At 40.7% G+C, this 24,815-nt stretch overlaps 1 protein-coding gene across 3 annotated transcripts; it reads right to left on the bottom strand.

Annotated features, from left to right (window-relative positions):
- Window positions 1–82: 82 nt before the first annotated feature.
- LOC138978856 (glyoxylate reductase/hydroxypyruvate reductase-like) lies at window positions 83–23,925 on the bottom strand. 3 transcript variants are annotated; one of them, XM_070351661.1, is made up of 6 exons: window positions 23,584–23,925; window positions 21,267–21,437; window positions 19,854–20,138; window positions 12,246–12,527; window positions 9,869–9,906; window positions 83–8,439 (listed from the first exon to the last, which is right to left on the bottom strand). In XM_070351661.1, the coding sequence occupies exons 1-5, from the start codon at window positions 23,777–23,779 to the stop codon at window positions 9,893–9,895; spliced, it is 948 nt and encodes a 315-aa protein (XP_070207762.1). In that variant the 5' UTR covers window positions 23,780–23,925; the 3' UTR covers window positions 83–8,439; window positions 9,869–9,892. The 3 variants fall into 3 exon arrangements, with proteins under 3 accessions (XP_070207762.1, XP_070207764.1, XP_070207765.1); XM_070351663.1 differs by having other exon boundaries at window positions 83–4,263; XM_070351664.1 differs by lacking the exon at window positions 9,869–9,906 and having other exon boundaries at window positions 83–4,263.
- Window positions 23,926–24,815: the final 890 nt, after the last annotated feature.

The raw sequence follows: 24,815 nt of genomic DNA, 5'->3' as shown, positions 1-24,815 counted from the left end.
GAGTGCGGAAAAAATATATGCAAGCACACACACACGTACACACACAGTGACACAAAGTGAGGTTAACAGCACCAGGTACACAATCTTTGCCTGAACTGAACTTTATTTGTGTTTTGATACACGCTACAATGAAAACAAACATAAAGAACATGTAGTTATCACAGAAATTAACAACACTCATTTTGTACATGAAAACCAGCATGGGAAAAACAGCACCAAATGCGAGATTCTACAGCAAATGTCTGGACATTGCACTGGGCAAAAGTGAGATTCTACAGCAAATGTCTGGACATTGCACTGGGCAAAAGTGAGATTCTACAGCAAATGGCTATATGGAAATGGCACCACCAATTACCTACATATCTTAGTTTGAAATGACACTAGCAGTATCAAAATCTTTAACCCTTACACTGGTGCAATTCTGTAACACATGTTACATAGCCACTGGTGAATTAACAGAGAGAAAAAGAACAAAAAACGGTCATATAGGTTTTCGCATCCATGGAAGGTAATCGGAACCGACCAAACAGACTGAGCCAGTAGCGCGACATATGTCGTGACAACCAGGTGACAGTATAGGTAAAGTAGCGCGACATATGTCGCGACAACCAGCCTAGGGGTTAAAATGGACTGACTGCATGCACATGATCTGAACACACCAGAGTCCTGATCAGCTTATAAGTTTACAAAAGTGCAAAAAATGACTTGTGCAAGTTAAAAAAAAAAAGGCATTCCATGCATATGTATTAAAAGTCAAGGTACATCACAAAAGTCATGAAATATGTCTGTACCACAGTACTTTGCTATGAAGTTCAATGCACTGTGAAGTTCTGGTCCATGAAAGAGACTGAAAATAAGTTGGGAATTTAAATTTAACAAAGCAAAATGTCACTTTCGTCAAAGTTTTAAACATCAAACAAATCCTAGGTATAACATTAAAGAAAAAGTAAAAGCAGCACTTCACAAATATGACCAGCAATTAAAGGGCTGAAGAGAAGTTAAAGCAATAACAACTGCGCAACTTACACCAGGACACAATATTAAGATAGCTTTCATAGCAAAGTTACAATTCCCACACATGAAAAAATCCCCCTCTTCTACGGCATGTAGGACTTTCATTCCAAACAGCAATCTTTAAACAATTAAGCCATCATCACAATCAGTGTCACAGTGACAAAAGAGACAATTGAAGAAAGTTGAAACCATGCCAGTGTGTCCACCATGCATTTATTAATTACAACAACAGTGAACAGAACGATACAGAGTCTGAGTGGTCTGTCTCAAAGATATGAAGAATCTTACGACAAATTTGCATTAACTGGAGTTAGGCTAATTATTGCTGTCTCGATCTCTTTTGAGTTTAATTCTCTTTCCAAAACTTCAGTCAAAGGCAGTTATACACTATGGAAAGTACGTATTATTGTATCCGGATTCCTATACTTTTCCCCAAATTTGCAGAATTCTGGGAAATAAAAAAAATGAGTGATAAATCAATGCTCTTTTTTTAATTCAAGAATTTCAGGGATTTTGCTCTTCTTCAGCGGGAGCCCTGACGTTTACAATACAGTGAAAAATGTCACACCTCTTTCTTGCATTAACATTCTCCTGCAAAGCTATTCAGTCTAATTCTGATTTTATTTAATTTAATTATATATTTTTAGGGGGGGGGGGGGGGTTAATTGTGGTGGATCGATCAGTGCAAAGGGAAGGGTGAAATGATCAATTTTATATCAATCTTTGAGTGAGACCCGTCTGGCTCTCTACCATCGACTCCGACGCCAGCGGCAGAAGTACCTTCTTTCAGGGCTGCCAAGCAGTATAATGGCTATATTACGGACAACATCCCGTACTTTTCTTCTTCCGTATGCTCTGCTGACTAAGCTTGGGCTTGGCCTGGGCCGGGCGGGGTGATGGGGGCTTTTCACCTTGTGTCAGCAGCAGAGGATCATGTGTTAGTACAAAGAAATTTATGCACGCCTTGCAAAACACATGCAGGCAAATCCAGCGACATGCTTACTTTTTTTCAAATACAGTGAACAAATTCACTCCACTTCCATTCTCTTGTAAATTAACTATCAGCTAGTCCATCCAATTCTGATTTTTGATATATTTTTGTGGACGTAATACTTTGGTATTTAAGGCACACAATCATTCACTACAGCCCCGGGATCTACATGGCAATTGTCATCATGAGTTTTGTCCTACCATTTATATGTTCCACCATTTCAAAATAATAATTTACTTTGAAAAATATTCAAAAAGTTATGTTGGTCCTGTTAGACTAAAGGTTTCTTTGACAATAAATATAATCTCTGAAAAAAAGGTTTGCAAGCATATAATTTCAACTCGCACCAGTTCACTATAAGAAGTTGTGTGTATAACTTAATTAGCGTTCACATGTGTGCACGCTGCACACATGTGTGATTGTGTGCGTTTCCCCTTAGGCCAAACAAATAAAATAGTCTGTTCACAGTAACATAGGCAAAAAAAATAGGGTCGGTAAGTCGGGAATTTTTTTTTCTTTCTTTCTAAAAAAAAAAACCATTAAGTTATTTTGCCCAAAAAACAGATGTTTTTGATTTTTTTTTCTTTCTCTCCCAAATGCCCAAAAAAAAGTCTAGGGTCGCACGAAAAAATAGGGTCGGTCGGGATACCGTAAACAGACTTTTTTTTTTTTTGGGCCTTATTTAATCAAGATTGATTTTTTCAAAATATTTCAAAAGTAATTAGCATTTTGACTACAGTGCGATTCATCTGCACCAATTATAACAGCAGCATAGATATCGAAGCACACACACACAAAAACAAAACAAAAAACACGCAAAACAAAACAAGTCGCGTAAGGCGAAAATACAACATTTAGTCAAGTAGCTGTCGAACTCACAGAATGAAACTGAACGCAATGCAACGCAGCAAGACCGTATACTCGTAGCATCGTCAGTCCACCGCTCACGGCAAAGGCAGTGAAATTGACAAGAAGAGCGGGGGAGTAGTTGCGCTGAGAAGGATAGCACGCTCTTCTGTACCTCTCTTTGTTTTAACTTTCTGAGCGTGTTTTTAATCCAAACATATCATATCTATATGTTTTTGGAATCAGGAGCCGACAAGGAATAAGATGAAAGTGTTTTTGAATTGATTTCGAAAATTTAATTTTGATAATAATTTTTATATATTTAATTTTCAGAGCTTGTTTTTAATCCAAATATAACATATTTATATGTTTTTGGAATCAGCAAATGATGGAGAATAAGATGAACGTAAATTTGGATCGTTTTATAAAAAAAATATTTTTTTTACAATTTTCAGATTTTTAATGACCAAAGTCATTAATTAATTTTTAAGCCACCAAGCTGAAATGCAATACCGAAGTCCGGGCTTCGTCGAACATTACTTGACCAAAATTTCAACCAATTTGGTTGAAAAATGAGGGCGTGACAGTGCCGCCTCAACTTTCACGAAAAGCCGGATATGACGTCATCAAGGACATTTATCAAAAAAATGAAAAAAACGTATGGGGATTTCATACCCAGGAACTCTCATGTCAAATTTCATAAAGATCGGTCCAGTAGTTTAGTCTGAATCGCTCTACACACACACACAGACAGACAGACACACACACACACACACGCACACACACACACACACGCACATACACCACGACCCTCGTCTCGATTCCCCCCTCTACGTTAAAACATTTAGTCAAAACTTGACTAAATGTAAAAATGAAGACATATAATGTACATATGTGAATCGTCGATATAGCAAAAATTACAGTATCTCTACAGAAGGAACAAACAGTGGCCATAATACTCTTATACACACTAGCAGTTTAACAGTGGTCCCATTCTTTCTTTCGTTCAGTAGAAAGACTACAAACACAATAAAAATAAGTCAACAACAGCAGGGGGAGAAAACATTCAGACAGCAAGTACGTACATTATACAACCGATTTTTCAGAACATTTTTTAAGGTTGCAACTTCGAGGTTTCACCGTGTGCACATGAAGTTTCCATTTTTTCATCACTTTTTTCAATCTTTAAAGTGTCTGTTTTTTAATTTTTTTATTGAACATAGCTTGGTGATTAATTCACAGAAAACAAACAAAGTCAAACCAACCAACCAATCAACAAACAAAAAGCTGTCATCGGATCTTGCTGGAAGTTACGCCTCGCCAGTTTCCCTTTGCAGCGCTATTGTCAGAATTGCTGGCTCCGTTCAGCGCTCCTCCATTACGTTTCTGAGCACGGAAGAAATCTCAATGTCCTACCACCAAGAAAAGAAGCAACTTTGTAAACTTGCTCAGGCCAATATAGAATTTCTGAGTTGCTGTATTTTCTATTACCAGCAACTCGGTAAATATATGTGTATATGTTGCAAGATAAAACTTGCATAGATCAGACTCAAAATACTGTAAAAAGGAAGCAACTTAAAATGCTTCTTTAGTTCATATCTTATTATTACAATTTAATTATTTGTCCAAATTTCTGCTATTCAGTGAAACAAGATTTGCCAATACGCTAAAATGCTGAACAAACAAACAAACAGACACTCTTAAATTACAGTGCAGATGCTCTTAATTTATCCGTTTGTCACTGTTAGTCCTCAGGTTTCGTACAGCTGTGTCTAGATTAAAACAAAACAGCTAGTGCAATGAATTAGACATAACCAGTGTACTTTTCTGACGTCTAAATTCTAATATTAACATTTATAAATTCTTAAATATCGAAAGTAGGGTAAAATATCACAGCCAATATATACACATAAAAATCATTTAAAAGCGAAGTCATTAACATCTCGGTCTACAAAAAAGAAAAGAAAAAGAAAAGAACAGAAATATGTTTAAAGTATGCTATATATAAAATTATGGGCAACGCGGAGCTTTTCAATACTTACAAAAATATCTACCAACAAGATGGGGTGAATGACCGACAGAAAGACAGACAGACAGGTTGAGACAGAATTAAATGTTTTGAATGTCTATAACACTGAAAAATCTTCTTCTTCTTCTTCCGTGTTCGACAGTTATGTGTCAAAAATCAAATAGCTTGATTAATAACTACTGTCCTTATACATTTAAATAAAAAGAAAACACACCAGTAACCAGGTTAGGTACGTTTATATCTATAATCAAAATTTCGGCACGTTACTGCCTAATTCTTCGGGATGGTAAGCTTCAAGTCCTTATACATGTATATGTTACAGTCAAAACGGGAAATCAGTCATTACGGGTAATGACTAAAAGTTTTAGTCATTTCCGGAAATGACTGATTTGATCAGTCATTACCGGAATTGCCTAAAATCTTTAGGCATTACCCGTAAATGACTAAACTTTGTGAATATTTTTTACCCTTATTGCCTGAAATGACTAAAACTTTTAGTCATTACCCGTAATGACTGATTTCCCGTTTTGACTGTAACACGGTTGACTTGACTGCTAGTCAAGAAAATGCGGAATGTGAATACTAGCTCACTCGGCTTTCTGTCGATTACCAATACACATTATGTGAACTCTTGTTAACTGTAGAATTTTTTCCACAATTATGATTCACGATCACACTCGCTGAAGCACAGAAAGAGTTTGTAGATCAACACAGCCAGTATGGAATTGGAAAAGAAGTTTACAGAGGAATTGTACAAAAGGTATCAACAAACCCAAAGAAGTTATCGGTGTTCTGTTCCCACCTGGCAATTGTGCATCTGGGGTTTCAACCACAACAGTTGACGTACACGTACAATCTTTCTCGGCCATGGCTGAAAACCAAAGAGCACTCCTTCTCTTGGAAAAGCGACAGCAAGAAATTATGTCTCAGCGTCAAGCCAGTCGAGAGTGCCAAGAAAAGCAGGCAGAACGGATGGTAAAGAGGAGCAGGGTGGAACTTTGTCCTGCAGAAAAGGGTGACAATGTTGCCGTGCCGATTCCACTCGTTGACAGAGGCCGAGGGGACCCCAGAAACATTTTGGCAGTTGTCTTGGATAGGCGAGATAACAACACGTACACTCTTGCAACAAAACATGGGATTCTAAAAGGTTCGTATGAAAGGAGTGGGTTTGAACTATGTCCACAAAAACTCCTGGATACGGCAGACCTTAACTGTGACACAATCCTGAGCCTGCGAGAAACAGTTATTCGCGGATCACAGAGTGGTGGGCAGGGTTATATCAAGTGCAACTGTGCAGGAACAAAAAAGTGTCGCACTAACAGGTGCAAGTGCTACAAATCAAAGATAAAATGCAACAGTCGCTGCCACCAAAGCCTGAACTGCCACAACAAATGAAATGTGTGTGTGTCTGTGTGTGCGTGCGTGTGTGTGTGTCATTTACTTCAATTTTCCATTGATTTATTCTATTTTACTCCAGATTTCTGTTCAATTTATCGAATGTGTATTTGTCATTACAGCGTCAAAGTGTGTGTTCAAGACGGTTTAGTTGCAAGGGGTATTGACAGGGGGAGGGAGAGAGAAAGAGAGAGAGACAGAGACAGAGACAGAGACAGAGAGAGAGACAGACAGACAGGCAGAGAGAGAGAGAGACAAAGAGAGAGAGAGAGAGGCACAGACAGAGAGAGACACAGACAAAGACAGAGAGAGAGATAATTCCATTTTCTTTAAATTTCTGTTCATTTTATCTTTTCTTTATTCCAAATTTCTGTTCATTTTATCTAATGTGTATTTGAAATAAAAGATTGACAAATGTTTAACATCAGAGTTGCGAATAGATTGAGAGATTATGCGGTTCTGTGTGTTTTATAGCCTTTACAACCAAATAAATTTAATGTGTTTTTGCTTGATTTTTGAATTATTACTAAGTTTAATATTGACTTATGTTAAATATTGTATGGAAACACAATATCATGCATAATTGGATAAAAATTAGATGATTGTGGGGGAGCAAACTATGAAGACTCACAATTTTTGTAATAATGGGATTCATCTCAGAACATTTAGTTCATGTTCAGTCATTACTGGTAATGTCTAGAGCATATTTTTAGTCATTTACGGGTAATGACTAAAGATTTTAGGCATTTCCAGTAATGACTGATCAAAACCGTCATTTCCGGAAACGACTAAAACTTTTAGTCATTACCCGTAATGACTGATTTCCCGTTTTGACTGTAACATAAAAAATAAAAAAAACACTTTTCTCATGCAGACAAAGCATTAAGAGGACCAATTGCTCACTTGGCTCACCTTCGCGATACGGTTCATAGAAATAAATTATTTACTTGTCTTTATATAGCTCCATAATCCTTCAAGTAAAAAATCCTATTGATTGACCAAAACTTGATCCTCTGCGACCTTGACATTTTCCCCCGAACAACCAAACTTGGGTCATGTCCCGAGGTCATCAAACTCTGGAAGCATGTGAACTTTTAAATCTCATTTTTCATTTGTTTACCAGAACATATGTGACCTTTCACCACGGAATGAGTCGCATGTCACCTCGCGCGGTTCTGCGCTAGGCTTAATATAAGTCTGGGGGATGTCTGGTAACAGTGTGAGGGTCACCTTAGTCACAGGCTTATAACTCGAAAAGTTTTCGCTCTTTTCAAAAACGGTTTTCACCACTGGATAGAGCATAACAAAAAACTCTTTAGGAAAATGTAAAAATATGAAAATCATGCAACGGTGACATGCAACTCATTCCGTGGTGGAGGGTCACATATCACCTTGATAAGGATAAGGATAAGATTCATATAGTCCTGTGAGGCTACCCTCATGGAAATTCCGGGCTGCTTTCTCCCTGGGGAAAGTGAGCTGCCTTACAGTATAATGCGCAGGGCGGGGATGCAGCTCGGTCAGTAGCGCGCTGGATTTGTATCCAGTTGGCCGCTGTCAGCGTGAGTTCGTCCCCACGTTCGGCAAGAGATTTATTTCTCAGAGTCAACTTTGTGTGCAGACTCTCCTCGGTGTCCGAACACCCCCGTGTGTACATGCAACCACAAGACCAAGTGCGCACGAAAAAGATCCTGTAATCCATGTCAGAGTTCGGTGGGTTATAGAAACACGAAAATACAAATCCAGCGCGCTACCGACTGAGCTACGTCCCCGGCAAACAATTGGTTTTGAAGCCAGCGCCGCTACCGACTGAGCTATTTCCACGCTAGTCAATCAAGCTTGCGTCATGCCCTAACGACCTATTTTAACTCCTCATTACTACGACTATCCTCAATGCTCGGGTTATAGTCATGTCAAAGCAAACCACAATAACTCAGCGCTGAGGTAAAAATAGTCCAGAACTATACACACACATTTGTTTTTAATTTTGCTTGCTCCTTGTATTCACATAACTAATGCGATCATTATCAAGACAGAAACCTTGTAAAAGCGGGGTGAAAAGGGCGTACAACTTAAAACTAGATAGACTACAGACCAATTACAAAAGAAACGCAAACGGATTACTCCACGAACTCCGTCACTGAAATGACCGTTTTCACTCCTCCTGAAAAAGTCCACAAGAAACACACACAAAACAAAATAATTGAAAGTTGCAACACAAAAAAAATACAGAGAAAGTTAAACAAATTGTCCTCCCTCCTCCCTACACGCACCCACCCACACCCTAGCTTACTCCCTCATGTCTTACACAAAAGAAGAACGTGCAAAACTTAAAGGCATCTTTACATGTCACATAGAAAAGAACTGAATTTAAATACAGTTGAAAAATATTACGTGGGTATAAAGAATAGCATGAAGTATGTACATACAGTACTTTATATAAAATATCACATAACATAAAGAAGATTACAATGTCAATGCTTGAATTTACAAGATATTGATATTTCATTCATACATTCTTTGCAATTAAAGCATATGTTCAAACAGTTACTTACTGTGGCGTTTGGCACATGAAAAAAATCCAGCACACAAAAATGGCTCTACTGCAAGTGACTTCAGGCAATTCAACATCAAATGTTTTGAAAAAAATTGACTTCTCAATGATTTGTACAGTCTTGAAATGCAAATGTTCCCAACGTACTTACATGCGTGCAGGCAGACATGACATTACGACAAAAAAGCTAAGAAATGAAAGCACAGCTATTTAAATCATCGCTGCCACACTAGTTCACAGGGATTAAAACATTTAACTTTATCTCCTGACACACTATAAACCGGTAAAAATTAGGTAGTGGAGAACTGATGATTGATGTCTGATTAGTACAAAGAGAACTGTTAGCTGCCACAGTTGCAGAACATGTTCATCTTCATACATTAAAGTTATTGATATAACATTTTTAAAAAAGGACTTTACCTACAGCGTACCCAACTCTCATCTCTGACATCCTACGACAGTTTATTTCTTTTTATTCAATACCATCTCTCTTTCTCTCTCTCTCACTCCCATCATCCCCCCCTCCCTCCCAGTTCACCCCACATGCTTTAATCTCACAAAAGCTCAGTGAACCAATGCAGTTCAGTGAAATAACCGTTCTTATCATATGGCAAATGTACACAATTGGAAAATGTGAGAAGAGAAATGGCAAATGTACACAATTTGGAGAATTTGAGGAGAAATCATGCAAATATGCTACGTACAGAATGCAACATTCAAAAAGTGAAGTACATCAAAGGGTCCCTAAATTAGACCATTATATACTCGTCCACGACAAGTACTAGAAGTACTAGAGTGATGGTCCGGGGAGCAAAAAGCAAAAGAAATGTACTAAAGGAGAACAAAGCATGTACAATAATGATGCTTCTTGCAGTCCTTCACGGTAGCACACAGTCACAAGGTCAAGGACACTGATCAGGCAATCATCAGATGCAACATAATGTGATCCAAGATCCTAGCAGTGGTTCCACACATATACAGAGTATGTTAAAAAAGAATTTTCTATCCATTATCAGAATAGATTATCAATTGAACCTACCTTTCTCTGTGATGTGTCTATATGTCAATTGTCTTCTTCTGCACAAATCAGCCATAAATCACCTGTAGCTATAACAAGCTTTATATTCTCTATACTTTAGATTAAGACAAAAATTCCAAGTGAAGGACAGATTGCTCCACCAGGAAGAAATATAAACTAAGACCCCACGGTGTTAAGAAATAATTAATCTAGACATTTCATTAATCTCAATTTTGTATGTAAGTTGTTCCACAGTTTTTACGTGTAAAAGAAGAAACAATTAACCAAAAAAACTGACTTTAAAATAAGTCAAATTAACCCCAACACTTTCAACACCAACAAGTAGCAACAGCCAGCTACCTGAAAGCACAATTGAACATCTAAAGCTGAAATTGATCCAATAGTCTGTAATGGACAACAACAAAGATAATTCAGATACAGCAAAACCTGTCATGTGGGGACCCTCTAATGAAAGGCCACCTCCCTGGGAAGGACTGAGCCACCATGGGATGTTGGCCATTAGTCTAGTCTTTCAAAAGGACACAGGTAATGTAAGATTGTTAGCGGGTCTCCAGGGTTCCACTCATAACAGGTACCACTGTAAATACCAGTCAGCATGATAACACGTACCAGAGATACTCTAAAAGAGAGATAGCTCGATCATCACTCTATTTTTGGGCAATCAGAGATAGCTCGATCATCACTCTATTTTGGGGCAATCAGAGATAGCTCGATCATCACTCTATTTTTGGGCAATCAGAGATAGCTCGATCATCACTCTATTTTTGGGCAATCAGAGATAGCTCGATCATCACTCTATTTTGGGGCAATCAGAGATAGCTCGATCATCACTCTATTTTTGGGCAATCAGAGATAGCTCGATCATCACTCTATTTTTGGGCAATCAGAGATAGCTCAATCATCACTCAATTTTTGGGCAATCTCCTTATACAGCCCGGTGTGAGGGTTTGCCATCACACTGAAATGTATACTCTTCTTTTAGTACTGTGTAACCACCCTTTTAAGGTCTCCAAAAATACAAGAAAATAAGGTCTTGGAAAGGAGGGGCTCTTAAAATGGGGGTAAATTTACACAGGTTATGAGTAGAAATTTTGGGGCGGGGATGTAGCTCAGTCGGTAGCGCGCTGGATTTGTATCCAGTTGGCCGCTGTCAGCGTGAGTTCGTCCCCACGTTCGGCGAGAGATTTATTTCTCAGAGTCAACTTTGTGTGCAGACTCTCCTCGGTGTCCGAACACCCCCGTGTGTACACGCAAGCACAAGACCAAGTGCGCACGAAAAAGATCCTGTAATCCATGTCACAGTTCGGTGGGTTATAAAAACACGAAAATATCCAGCATGCTTCCTCCGAAAGCGGCGTATGGCTGCCTAAATGGCGGGGTAAAAAGCCGTGGGAGTTTCAGCCCATGAACGAACAAACAAAAGTAGAAATTTTGAAAAGTCATTGCCTTAAAAAGGGGGAGTCTTCAATGGGGGGTTCCATTCGACACAAAACCTAACAATAATAAGGTCTCAAAAGGAAGAAGCTTTAATTTGGGGCGGGTATTAAAAGGGGGGTTACTCCACTGTATGTGACATCACTTCCACAGTGTTATTCCTGGAGATGGCTCCCTCTTTGGTCTTGCCATGGAACTTAAATCCAGACAATGTTTAAGCTTTGAATAACCCCCATAATGACAAAATCATCAAACTGTCATGTAAGGAGTAAAGGGGTGTCCAAGATAGTTCCAGCATGCAAAATGTTCCACTCTTCCGCACTCGTGGTATGTAGCGTAGACTACCCTGATTTGAGCAATTTTGAGTCGGTTTTTGAGTGAGATATTTGTTTTCTTTAAAGGTTGTGATCTTTTCTGGTAAAGTATTTATCAGATCATGCATGAACAATCTCTCTAACGATGAACTCACTGTGATCCAAAAATTGAAAGACAATTTTGCTCTATTCATTAGTCTTTCTTTACTTTCTTTATTTGGTGTTTAACGTCGTTTTCAACCACGAAGGTTATATATTGCGACAGATTCATTAGTCAGAAGATATTCTTTTGCAGACATTATCATACTAGCTCTATTTTCATTTGTAAGTCACAAAATCTGTGACTAAGACGGCTGCACTGATGACGTTTTCTTCACCGTCGTAGATAAAGTGTTTGAGACGGCATCACTTTTAAGCTATAGTAAGCAATCTCTCTTTCACAGTATATCTGCAGATAACACCGAACACATCAAAAAAACGTTTTACAACGAACAATTTACTTACTTAACTGCCCGTTATGCCGGTTGGCATGTAGGGCAGAAAACAAAGGACTACAACAAACAAAAACAACAGCAACTGTGGAAATGAACGAAAAAGAAAGCAGCAGCAACAGGATCAGTCCTCCCTACCGAGCAGGGAGATGTAGAGGTTGGAGGCGGCAGCCTTGGCCATGTTGATGCGGGTAGCCCACGTGGACGTCCCCTGGTGAGGCGTGATGATGCACTTGGGGTTCTTCATCAGCGGGTGGTCGATGGGCAGTGGTTCCGGGTCGGTCACGTCGAGACCAGCGGCCATGGGTCGTCCCGCCTTCAGCGCTGCGTCGAGGTCGTTGTGGTCTACAATGACGCCCCTGGACGTGTTGATCAGGATCGAGCCTTCCTTCATCTTGGCGAACGCTTCCTTGTTGAATGCTGGGAGAGATTGGTGTAACTTTAGTTTGTATTAACAAAAAATCTTGATGAGACAGGTGTGACTTTAGTTTATTTTAACAAAAAAATCACTGTCGCAACTTCCCCTCAGAGCTTATTATACACAGTTTGATTTGGGCTTTTCAATCATGTCACCACACACAAGGAACACTGCTGTTCTCAGGCCTCTGCAAATGGTCACCGATGCATACTTCTGCGATCAGACACATCATTCTGACCCCTGGCCGGTAAACCATCTGATACTTTGACATGTACCGTACTTTTCGGACTATAAGGCGCTGCCGTGTATAGGGCGCACCCCCTACTTTTTAAAAAAAAAATGAAAAAAGCCTAGAATAAGGCGATGCCATGGATAAGGCGATGGTGTCGTGCATAAGGCGATGGGATGAAAGAAAAAAATGAAGAAAAACCAGTGGTGCGCAAGTTGACCGACTTTGCTCCCTTTTTGTTCACTGTGCGGGTCAGAGGCATGTCAAATTGCAGCGGCACCTCGTCCATGTTTATAATCTGATCGTGACCGACACTATGTTCCGCGATCACTTCGGAAACAAAATTTCGGAAACTGACAAGTTTCTCTTCAAAGTCGGGCGGTAACTGTTGACACATTGTTGTCTTCATGCGAACCGACAGATTCCTCCGCCGCATAAAACGAAAGCACCATGACGCACTCCCAGTGAATTCGTCAATATTCTTCGCCGCTGCCATCTCCTTTGCCTTCAATCGAACTTGAACGGTTGAAACGCCTCGACCATCGGCCCTTTGAAGATTAACCCAGTCCTCCAACTCTGCCTCAAGCTCTGGCCAGCGTGCACCTTTTCCGCGGAAAGACTTGCGTGACTTTTTACATCCCAACAGCTGACCTCTCTGTTTACGCCATTTGCGAACCATGGATTCATTCAGGCCTAGTTCGAACGCTGCCTTTCGGTTGCTCTCCAGTCGTATCGCAAGATCGATGGCTTTAATCTTGAAGGCAGCATCGTATGAAGCTCTCTTCGTTTTCGGCATCTTGACAGTGACAAAGTCGAAGTGCAAGTTGAAGCGGTACCCAGTTGAAGTGTCAAGAGACCGACTGTCGACTGTCGTGTTTCAACGCAACTAGTGTTCAGGTAATTTTTTCGGCGATCAACATTGCTTGAATTGTGTTCACTTAAATGGTTGTTAGTTGCTCATTGATTTCAAGTTCACAGTGCTCGTGAAACCTATTTTATCCGAGAATAAGGCGACGTCGTGTATAAGGCGACCCCACGATTTTAAGTAAAAAAATAAAAAAAAAGTATCGCCTTATAGTCCGAAAAGTACGGTAGGTCTTCTAACAAAACTTTTTTTATGACCAGGACATTTGGACCTATACATATTTTCAATCCAGGTCCATCAACTGAACTTTTAATCAAATTGTCCTTCGAGTCTGGAAACAGCACTGAAACAATACTGTAAATTCAGCGATTGAACATTCAATAATTCAAATGTCAAGTGCTGAATTTGAGTAATTCGGACACATGAGTGCATGGTTGACTTACTTACAGCGACCACAATCCTGCTATCACCACAAGCACCACCCCCACCCTCCCCCTAACATGTTCCATAACTTTCTCATTCTTACAAAGCTTCATTCTGCGGCACTGCTCAATGCAACAGAACAACTCGTACAAATCTTTCTTTATTTGGTGTTTAACGACGTTTTCAACCGTTCAAGGTTATATCGCGACGGGGAAAGGGGGGAGCTGGGATAGAGCCACTTGTCAATTGTTTCTTGTTCACAAAAGCACTAATCAAATTTGCTCCATATTACCTTACTGGGAGAATGCAAGTTTCCAGTACAAAGGACTTAACATTTCTTACATACTGCTTGACTAAAATCTGTACAAACATTGACTAAATTCTATACAAGAAACACTTAACAAGGGTAAAAGGAGAAACAGAATCCGTTAGTCGCCTCTTACGACATGCTGGGGAGCATCGGGTAAAACTCGTACAATGAAACCCTGTTTACGACATATCAGGGATGTTGCCACAAAGTCATACCTATAGGCAGGTTTCACAATCTTCAATCACAGACTTCCTTTTTTTTCAACAAAATCAATCTTGACAGAGATCTTTGAAATAGTGTTTTTATTAAAGCCTTACATCCTCCTGGATGGAATCAAGACAAAAACTTGTATGGAGACGCATTCTTGTCGACATAATGTGATAGCTTGTTACAGTACTCTATCAAACAAAGGGATAGACGTAAACAGAATTGGGTAACGATTTATTCAAAGAATATTGTCCAGAGGCTTTAATAAATTAAGCAATAACAATGCAAGCAAAATATCTTTTCCGAGCTCAGTGAAAAAAACAGCAAATAAGGACTAATTATGGGAATTCCGTTCTTCTGAACTGCTATTTCGCTGTGATGCACGTCATGAGCATACCTTCAACAGTAACAATGTTAATTGCACTCCATTTCTCACTTTAAAAAAAAAGTAGAATCATTGACCAATAGAAAAAAACGAGTTTGGAATTTTTTTTGCATATTCTTGGGGAATAAATACCTGAAAATGTAACCCTACCCTCTAAATGGTGACATCATGACAGCGAAAAAAAATATACAGAACAAGTCATGTGAAGCGATAATAAAACATTAAGTTGGTTTGAAACTAAAAGATCAACATTGGAATCAGGGACGAGTCATTAACAATGCTAGTGAGATTTGGCTAGCCGAAACCAGAAGACCGAGACGGGTTGCCTCCGCGAAGCATATGAACAAAACGGGCGATTTTTCTCATTTGAGCAGATTTTCACACTAAGCATGACATATCTGTTTATACATTGGGATCCAGGAAATCCAAAGGATACAATGCAATAACTTTTGAATCTGTAATCAAAAGTGTTATTGTTATTTGCAATTTTTAGAATGTTATGTACCAAATTTTATAATACATTTCACAACTTGACGAAATGTAAAACAAGTCGCGTAAAGCGATATAAAAACATGTAGTCAATCTATAGGCATCAAATTGAAGGATAAACTCAAAAAAAAAAAACAGTCCGATCGGCGAGACTAAATTCAGATAGTCTCGGCTAACCATACCCGAAAACCGTCACGGGTCACACTCATCTCCGCGAAGCATACTCAACCTGTTTTCTTTAATTCTGAACGCGTTTTTAAAGTAAACATAACATATGTATATATATATATTTTAAATCAGGAGAAGATAAGAAGTACAATGCAGTAGTGTTTGAATCTGTAATGAAATATTCGTTTTTGATGACAATTTTAATGAGCGAACTAATTCACTTATTTTCAAGCTACCTGGCTCAAATGCAATATCAAAGTCCCGACTTAATCAAAGATTACTTAACAGGTCCGCCTCAACTATCACAAAAACGGAAATGACGTCATCAAAGACTGTGGCAGAGTACCTTAACGCAGTCCTAGTATATCCACTACTGACTGAACTGTGGCATAGTACCTGGACGCAGTCCCAGTATATCCACTACAGATTGAACTGTGGCATAGTACATGGACGCTGTCCCAGTATATCCACTACAGACTGAACCTTAATGTCTTGCATTTTCTACAACAACTACTCTGCACACATAAGAAAATTAACCCAACCCCTCTCGCACGCACACATGCAAGTACGCACGCATCAACACTCACGCATCAACACTCACACACACACACACACACACACACACACACACACACACACACATAAGCTAACACAAACGAACACGTGCGTACAACGCTCGCGCGCACGCTTACACACACACACACACACACACACACACTCGCACGCACGCACGCACACACAGACGCACACACACACACACACTGACACACACACACAAACGAACACGTGCGCGCAACGCTCGGCCGCACGCACACACACACACACACACACACACACACACACACACACACACACACAGCTAGATAATACATCATCTGATATGTTTCCTTGTTCATATGCTTTTTTCAAGTCATAAACGTAAACAATGAATGGTTTTACTGGGATTTTGTGCAGCGTTTTGTATTATCTGCGTTGTTGTCGGATTTAAATACTCTCTCAAAAACTGGGTATCTAATCACGACCGATAAGATTTTCCCCTTTTCGATTAAAAAGTACAATGAGATTTAGTCAGAACCATAACATTATTCTTCCAAAAACACTTATTAACATCCATGTAAAAGAAACACAACTCTGTTCATCAAATTATCTCACCCTTTGCAAGAAACGTATGGCGAAGGCACATTTCGCGCCGCGGTGCAGATGACGCAATTAACTCTCGTGACGAAACGATTGGTTCGTGACGTCGCGTCATCAACCGTTCATGAATGGCCCTTGTATGAATGGCATTCTTTCTGTTGGGATGACGTGTGAACCTCATCATTAGTGACTTGGAAAATCGGTCGGATTTAGGTATCCCCGAAGTCGGTCGGAATTGGATACACTTACCCTACACTCTTCCACACTGACAGGCGCGCGCGCACGTACGCACGCACATATGCAACAATAACAATGACAAAAATCAAACTTTTAAAAGCACTTGAAAGTTAATAAACAAAGCAACTATTGATTCCCTACGATTATATGATCGTGACTGGCTCTCTTTCCAAGTTGGAACGTTTTCAATCTGCTGTCTGACGTCATCAAAGTGTTGAAAAACGTACGGCGATGTCTATAAAACTCTCACTTGACCACAACATTCACAATGCAGTGCATTCAAGGATTGAAAAAAACACTGGCGTTGATCAGACACAGTCACTGAATGTTGTTATTTTACAAATGAATCTGCTTAACATTTGGTAAGAAATGACCGTCAATAGTGCCGGGCGGTCGTGAGAATTCAAGGTTTTCAGAGACAGACAGTAAATAACGTGCTCTGAAATAAATACATGCCGAAAAATTCTCTAGTCAGCCAGTTGATCATCTGCCTGACAACGGATAGGAAGTATAAAATTGGTCGCATCATGGCAATTTGCTGTGTATGGCGGTCATAGCAGACGATTTGTCTTCAGGACGGTCGTGAGAAAAAATGAGACAGACACCTTGCCCGAGTGACTAGACAGTAAATAACGTGCTCTGAAATAAACACATGCCGAAAAATTCTTTAGTCAGCCAGTTGATCATCTGCCTGACAACGGATAGGAAGTGTAAAATTGGTTGCATCATGACAATTTGCTGTGTATGGCGGTTATAGCAGACGATTTGTCTGCAGGGCGGTCGTGAGAAAAAATGAGACAGACACCTTGCCCGAGTTACTAGACAGTAAATAACGTGCTCTGAAATAAACACATGCCGAAAAATTCTTTAGTCAGCCAGTTGATTATCTGCCTGACAACGGATAGGAAGTGTAAAATTGGTTGCATCATGACAATTTGCTGTGTATGGCGGTTATAGCAGACGATTTGTCTGCAGGGCGGTCGTGAGAAAAAATGAGACAGACACCTTGCCCGAGTGACAAAATGACCAAGCGCAAGTAGAATAAGCCGTAGTTAGCCTTTCAAAACCCTTTCATGTCGTGATTTGATGCAAATTGCTACTTATTAAAAGCATGTTACGTCCAAACCTTTTAACAGCCATTCCAACTGAACAGATTTGTAATTAACGTTTTTGAGACAGACACATTTAGAAAAAAGACCGTTTACTTCACATGCGATTGTATCGACTAAACATAAACACATTCATTGTTTTTTTTAACTAAGTGTGTTCATCTATCTCTGTTCTTTGGTTTCTAATGTACTTTTCACTGGATTTCTTTGTGTGTTTTTGTACTGGTGCCTTTGTCTATTGCAATGTGGCTAAAAAGGGAAATCGTGTCTGTCTCATTTCTCACGACCGACCTACCTTTTTCGCTGGTGGGGAATACAAACTTGACTTAAATTCGATCAAAGTTTATTTTTCATATGTAAATTCCGAAGACATTCGACACAGACCAGTGAAAATTCACGACTAAACAAAACGAAACATTTTATTTAATATCAAAGTCAGGGACATACCCGACTCTGAAGACTGTGAAACCTGTCCATAGGACAAATGTCCTGAGCTCTTCGGCATCAATAGGACATTTGACTGCTTTCAGACATTTTAATAGGACATTATTAAAATGTCTGAAAGCAGTCAAATGTCCTATTGATGCCGAAGAGCTCAGGACATTTGTCCTATAGCCTATAGGTTATCATGTGCAAACACACATCAGTACATGCACCAACAATGTGTGCAGGACACACACAAAAGAGAAACACTTAACAAACTAAAAAAAACGACCGAAAACTTCAGCACAGCTATCACGAAAAGAAAATGATCAAATATCGCGCTGTCCGAAGGAATGGAGTTCTTATCGGACCATGACCGCGCTCAGTTGAAAACGATAGGACATCTGACCGCAATGCGGCTATGTGAATCGGACATTTGAGCCTTGTAATCGGTCCATGTCCGATGTCCGACGCCTAACGACATCCCTGCATATACTAAATAAATCTGTTAAAAAATCAGGTCTTAAAACGGAGGGAGTCTTAACATGTAGGTCAATTTATTTACAGAGGCTGTAGGTAAAGTTGAGAGTTGGTAAAATTGAAAAACAAAAGAATTCTGTAATCACCAATACAAGAACAGCACATACACAACCAGAATTTTCGCTCTGTAAATCAAAGCCGAAAAAACAAGGTCTAATAATTAAGGGAAGTGGGGGTTGGTCTTAAAAGGGGGGTGGGGGTGGTCTTAAAAGGGGGGTGGGGTTAGTCTTAAAAGGGGGGTGGGGTTAGTCTTAAAAGGGGGTGGGGTTGGTCTTAAAAGGGGGGTGGGGTTGGTCTTAAAAGGGGGGTGGGGTTGGTCTTAAAAGGGGGGTGGGGTTAGTCTTAAAAGGGGGGTGGGGTTGGTCTTAAAAGGGGGGTGGGGTTGGTCTTAAAAGGGGGGTGGGGTTGGTCTTAAAAGGGGGGTGGGGTTAGTCTTAAAAGGGGGGTGGGGTTGGTCTTAAAAGGGGGGTGGGGTTAGTCTTAAAAGGGGGGTGGGGTTGGTCTTAAAAGGGGGGTGGGGTTAGTCTTAAAAGGGGGGTGGGGTTAGTCTTAAAAGGGGGGTGGGGTTGGTCTTAAAAGGGGGGTGGGGTTGGTCTTAAAAGGGGGTGGGGTTGGTCTTAAAAGGGGGGTGGGGTTAGTCTTAAAAGGGGGGTGGGGTTGGTCTTAAAAGGGGGGTGGGGTTGGTCTTAAAAGGGGGGTGGGGTTGGTCTTAAAAGGGGGGTGGGGTTAGTCTTAAAAGGGGGGTGGGGTTGGTCTTAAAAGGGGGGTGGGGTTAGTCTTAAAAGGGGGTTTCCACGGAAACTCACATTTGATGGTCTGCGGAGTTGGAGCACAGCAGATGCACAGCATGTCCGACTCGGCAAGCAGGGTGGGCAGGTCAACAAGAGTGGCCCCAACGCTGGACGCATATTCCTTGTGATACAGGTCGTGGTAGATGATTCGCTCAATGTTGAACGGCTTCAAGCGCCGCGCAATGCCAAAGCCGACGCGACCCAGGCCGTGGATGCCCAGTGTCCGTCCCCCCATCTCAAAGCCACAGATCCACATCGGTTTCCACAGTCCCCACTCACCGTTTTTCACTGCATCCATGCCTGGGGGAAAGAAAAAAAAAAGAAAAAAATAGTAAAGGTGTGAGTGTGACAGAGGGATAAAATAAATCTCTCTCTCCTTCTCTCTCTGCCATGTTCTATTTACCTATAGAACATTCTTTCGACGCTGACGTCTACGTCATTCATTTCATCATACAATCATTCATTCGCTCGGCTAATTCCTGACGAGTGGACGTAAACCGATTCTATCAAGATAAGTTTTGTGTGAATACATGTATTTGTTTGTCTGTTCACTTAAAAGACCGTTGGGTCGAAATATCTGTGAATGTATTGTTTTGTCAATAACAAACGTTCCAACAACCTACCTTTCTTGTTTTTTGATTTTGTTAAAGGGATATATTTATTGTTCTCAGGGTACCATGTGCAACCGCGTTCTCAAAAAATTTCTTTTGATCGGCGCTAGGCACATTTTGTCGCCACGATTTGAATTGAAAAAGCTTAATTCTTCAGACCAGGGTTTGAAACCGAAAGAAATGTTTGCTTGTCTCAGGCGCAGTACATATTCATTATTCGCAGTCCTTTCTTTGTAACAAAACTGACATAGATGTCTTTGAAATTTACTCAAAATGTGACCCTCCACCACGAAATGAGTCGCATATGTCACCTCGCGCGGTTCTGCGCTAGGCTTGATATAACTTATAAGTCCGGAGAGTGTATGGTAACAGCGTGAGGGTCACCTTAGTCACAGGCTTATAACTCAAACAGTTTTCGCTCTTTTCTAAAACAGGTTTCACCACTGGATAGAGCATAAAAAACTCGTTAGGAAAATGTAAAAATTTGAAAATCATGCAAAGGTGACATGCGACTCATTCCGTGGTGGAGGGTCACAAATGATCATGCCCTAGCCTTAATTCCAACCATGCAGGTACCTGTGTTCACCATTGGGGCCGACCCAAAGGGTCCCTACTTTGCAGTTGCATGCATGGCCTCTCATGAGAGGGATACTTTAGTATGTGTAATCGACAAGAAGAAGAAGGAATACTTTAGTTAACCTTATAGGCAACAGGATTGTGTCCCTTCTTGGGGGGTGTCCTTGCATGAGAGTGGCATGGTGTACATTACAAACTTGTACTACTGTAGTTGTCTTCCATCAGCATAATAATACAATACCTTCCAGCAAGCGCCGAGCAACCAGAAGTACGAGTGTGACTGTGAATTCAGCAGCACTGTCTGAGGCAACGTCAGGCGTGTTGAGAACCTCAATGCCACGCTTTTTGCACTCTGACACATCTATGTGCCCCGTTCCCACTGACAACGTCGAGATCACCTTCAACTGTGGCCCTGCACAAGAGAATATTTGCCGAGTTTTTACTGAAGGTTATGATTAAACAACTGTGAGTAGAACAGAATAATTTCTCTATTACCACTAATAAATGAGTGATAGGTGCAGAAAATCCGGCATAACTTAGCAGCAGCAACTTCTCAGGCCATTTCAGTTTTCTGCACTCTGGTAATCACTATATGTAGGGGAAGGGCTCCTAATATGGACCGGCTCCTAATATGGACCACCTCCTGTTCTGACAAACTAACAGCGCTATAGAGCGCTCAAAACAATTTCATTCGCTGTATTCACCCTCTCTGGATAACTTGCACATATTTCAAAACAGTTGCAGAAACACAAGCCTCAAAACCGTTTGGCTTTTTTTCACATTTGGCAGCGTTCAATCTAAATTTCCCGCCTAAAACGGACTCATTTCTGTCCACAGCCAAAGCTGTTATCACACAAAAATTGCTATATATATATATATATATGACAGCTAAGACTGTACTATTTGATACATTTTAGCAGTGTTGACCCCGAGTTTCTACTGCAAACAAAAAATAATATCAAAATATCAAAGTATGTGTGTGTCCCTTAATATGGACCACGTACCTTCAACAAATCGAAGAGATATATATCCGTACCTGGGAGACTATGAGTCAATTCATTAAGAACTTGCTGAAAATAACCTATATAGCTATGCCCTCAAGATTTCAAAAAAATATATATAAAATATATCAAATAGTCTTCTTTTCGTGGTAGTTAATAATTTCACGTATTTTCGCTCTGTTTTGGATAAGCTTCTTTAGTTTTTTTGTGTGCTTTAAGTAATGCTCTCATCAACCCGAAACAGATAAATCTAAAGCATATTTTAATTAGTCTGACTTACACACTAATAGGTCTATGGTTGTATCATGTTATTTTGAAGTATAGGGGGCTTTTTACAGTGATTAGTGATGGCCTCTTCACTGGTCTACATTGGGCGCTCAGGCTCCTATTCCTAATATGGACCATTTGTGATTTGTTCTGCATTTAATTTTTGCTGAATGTCTTTAAAGCTAATTCACTCTAAATAGGCCTACCGGTCAACCTGAGAAGGACGACTGACGCTCTGTCAGTACTACAAGCAATGACCAGTAGCAAACTGCCTCAGCTGGAACACGCTCTACACAACATCAAGAGCCTGAGGACAGTACTGCAATGGATCCCCTCCCACTGTGGTGTACAAGGAAACGAAGAGGCGGACAGGATGGCAAAGCTGGGTGCAGAAGATGAGCAAGAGAACAACCCTGTGAGCCTGACAGAGATGAAGACCATCATTAAGTCTCTGCACAGGACGCCCCAGCCACAGGACAGCTACCACCTGCTATCCAGACCACAGCAGGTGGTCATCTTCCGCCTGAGAACGGGACACAACAGACTTAACCAGCATCTCCACGGGAAGCTGCATGTTGTGCCCTCCCCCATGTGTTCTTGTGGAGAAGCAGAGCAGGACACGGCCCACATCCTACGAGACTGCAGGAACCACCAGGTGCTGAGAGAGGAAATCTGGCCATTGCCGGAGTCCCTGCACAACAAGCTGTACGGGCCAGTGGCTGCGCTGCAGAGGACCACTAATTATATCTCAAGATCTGGACTACAAGTGTGATCGGCGATCGAAAAGAGGAAGAAGAGCCTGAAAAGGACTACCAAACACAAAATGAAACTTCTTTGCAAGAAAACAAGCTAGTTAATTATCAGCATGAAACAAAAAGTGGTCCATATTACTTTATTAGGAGCCCTTCCCTGTATCAATAATAATATAATGTATATATATCTGCACATAAAAATGACAATACTTAAAATATTGTTGTACTTCAGAACAGAAACATCACACAAAGACAACACTTAGTGTACACGTCAACATGACGAATACACGTACAGATTCTGTTCTTTGTTTAGTGACAGACCACAGGCGGACTGATCGATCGGCCATGGACATTTAATTCTTTTTCTAATTCTTAATTGCTGATTAGATCTACAACTGATAGATTTGTGGTGCGGATAACGACGCAGAAAGCAGAGTAAACGTGATATTTCAAGATGAACATAAGAGAGGGAAAGGAGCAGAGAAAAGCGTGACGATGGCGTGAATAAGTTTCGTGACAGTTAGACTATACACTTTACCTGCTGCATCTAGAACCTCCTTGTCCATATTATCACTGATAGTACACAGGATTCCATTCATTCCCTTGACATGTTTCAGCAAATCTTCTCTGGGCATCACATTTTCGCTGCACCACGATGAGACGTTTAGTTTCTTCTTCAAGATGGACATTCCCTCTTCCGGGATTTGTCTCGTAATGTATGCTTGTACAGACATCTTCTCTCTTGTCTTTTTACTTCGTTTCTTATGCACATGAAAAAAACACGCTCTTTGACGTTTCTCTTCCTTTCTCTTCTGTCGTCACAAACGCTTTTCTGCGCAGGAACTACAACCGAAGCAGACGATTGTTGCAATCGTCCTTCACATTGCAGCAGAAGGGTGACCTTGAGCAATCAAGGGCAATGCACTCGGCATGCGAGGACATCTACTTTCGCTTTTATAAAATGAAACACTGTGCAAATAATATCACTTGTTTGGGGTGCTGAGTTCTATCGATCGATTCTTTTTCTGGTAAACGCAGAAGAGACGATTTTGGACGGCCGAGAAACCAGCGGCAAGGATTTGTTTTCATCGTAAAAGGCAAAGGTCACGCGGCCGATGTCACTGCAGTGTCGACGTGACCCTGACAACACTTGACCCTGCTTGCGCCTGTTGCCACTCCTTCCTTGCATTTCTTCACGAGAAAGGCTCGAGTTTGTTCACATTTAGCTTTTAAAGAAGAAAAGAAAATCAAACGAACATGTGCACGTGTGTGTGCCGTGTGTGTGTGTGTGTGTGCCGTGTGTGTGTGCCGTGTGTGTGTTATCTATGTCTCTGGTGTGTGTCAGTGTGTGTGTGATCACAGCTACTGAGCTAGAGTGTCTGCTTGAATATCATATTACAATTAACAAGAAAGGTACCACAGTAATTTCTGGTGCATCAGGCTTTCCAAAGAGATTTGATTTGTGAAGGGGGAAGAGGGGAGGGGTGGATGTCAACATTGAGCTACAGGAGAGTGAGGTGGAGAAAGACTTGGGTGTGCACGTCGACAACAGACTGAGCTTCAAAGAACACGTCAGCATAGTCTCTGGAAAGGCCAACCAGATCGTGGGCGTCATCAGGAGAACTTTTGACTACCTGACGGAGGAAATGTTCATCCAACTAAGAGTCTGGTCCGACCCAAGCTGGAATACGGGCACTCGGTGTGGCAGCCACACCACAAGACGCTATGTGCTGAAGTGGAGAACGTGCAACGCAGAGCGACCAAACTAAT

Source organism: Littorina saxatilis, linkage group LG10 (assembly GCF_037325665.1).
Source record: "Littorina saxatilis isolate snail1 linkage group LG10, US_GU_Lsax_2.0, whole genome shotgun sequence".
In the NCBI taxonomy this organism is placed as follows: Eukaryota; Metazoa; Mollusca; class Gastropoda; order Littorinimorpha; family Littorinidae; genus Littorina; species Littorina saxatilis.
The sequence above is the reverse complement of the archived record's forward strand: the minus strand, read 5'-3'. Positions and strand labels throughout refer to the sequence as shown.

What these genes read in the sequence shown, in the direction of transcription:
- LOC138978856 (XM_070351661.1), bottom strand. Translation starts at nt 23,779, where the DNA reads ATGTCTGTACAAGCATACATTACGAGACAAATCCCGGAAGAGGGAATG. An exon ending in GGAGGTTCTAGATGCAGCAG is followed by an intron (nt 21,438 to 23,583) that starts GTAAAGTGTATA and finishes TCTCTTGTGCAG; the next exon opens with GGCCACAGTTGAAGGTGATC. An exon ending in TGCTCGGCGCTTGCTGGAAG is followed by an intron (nt 20,139 to 21,266) that starts GTATTGTATTAT and finishes TCTTTCCCCCAG; the next exon opens with GCATGGATGCAGTGAAAAAC.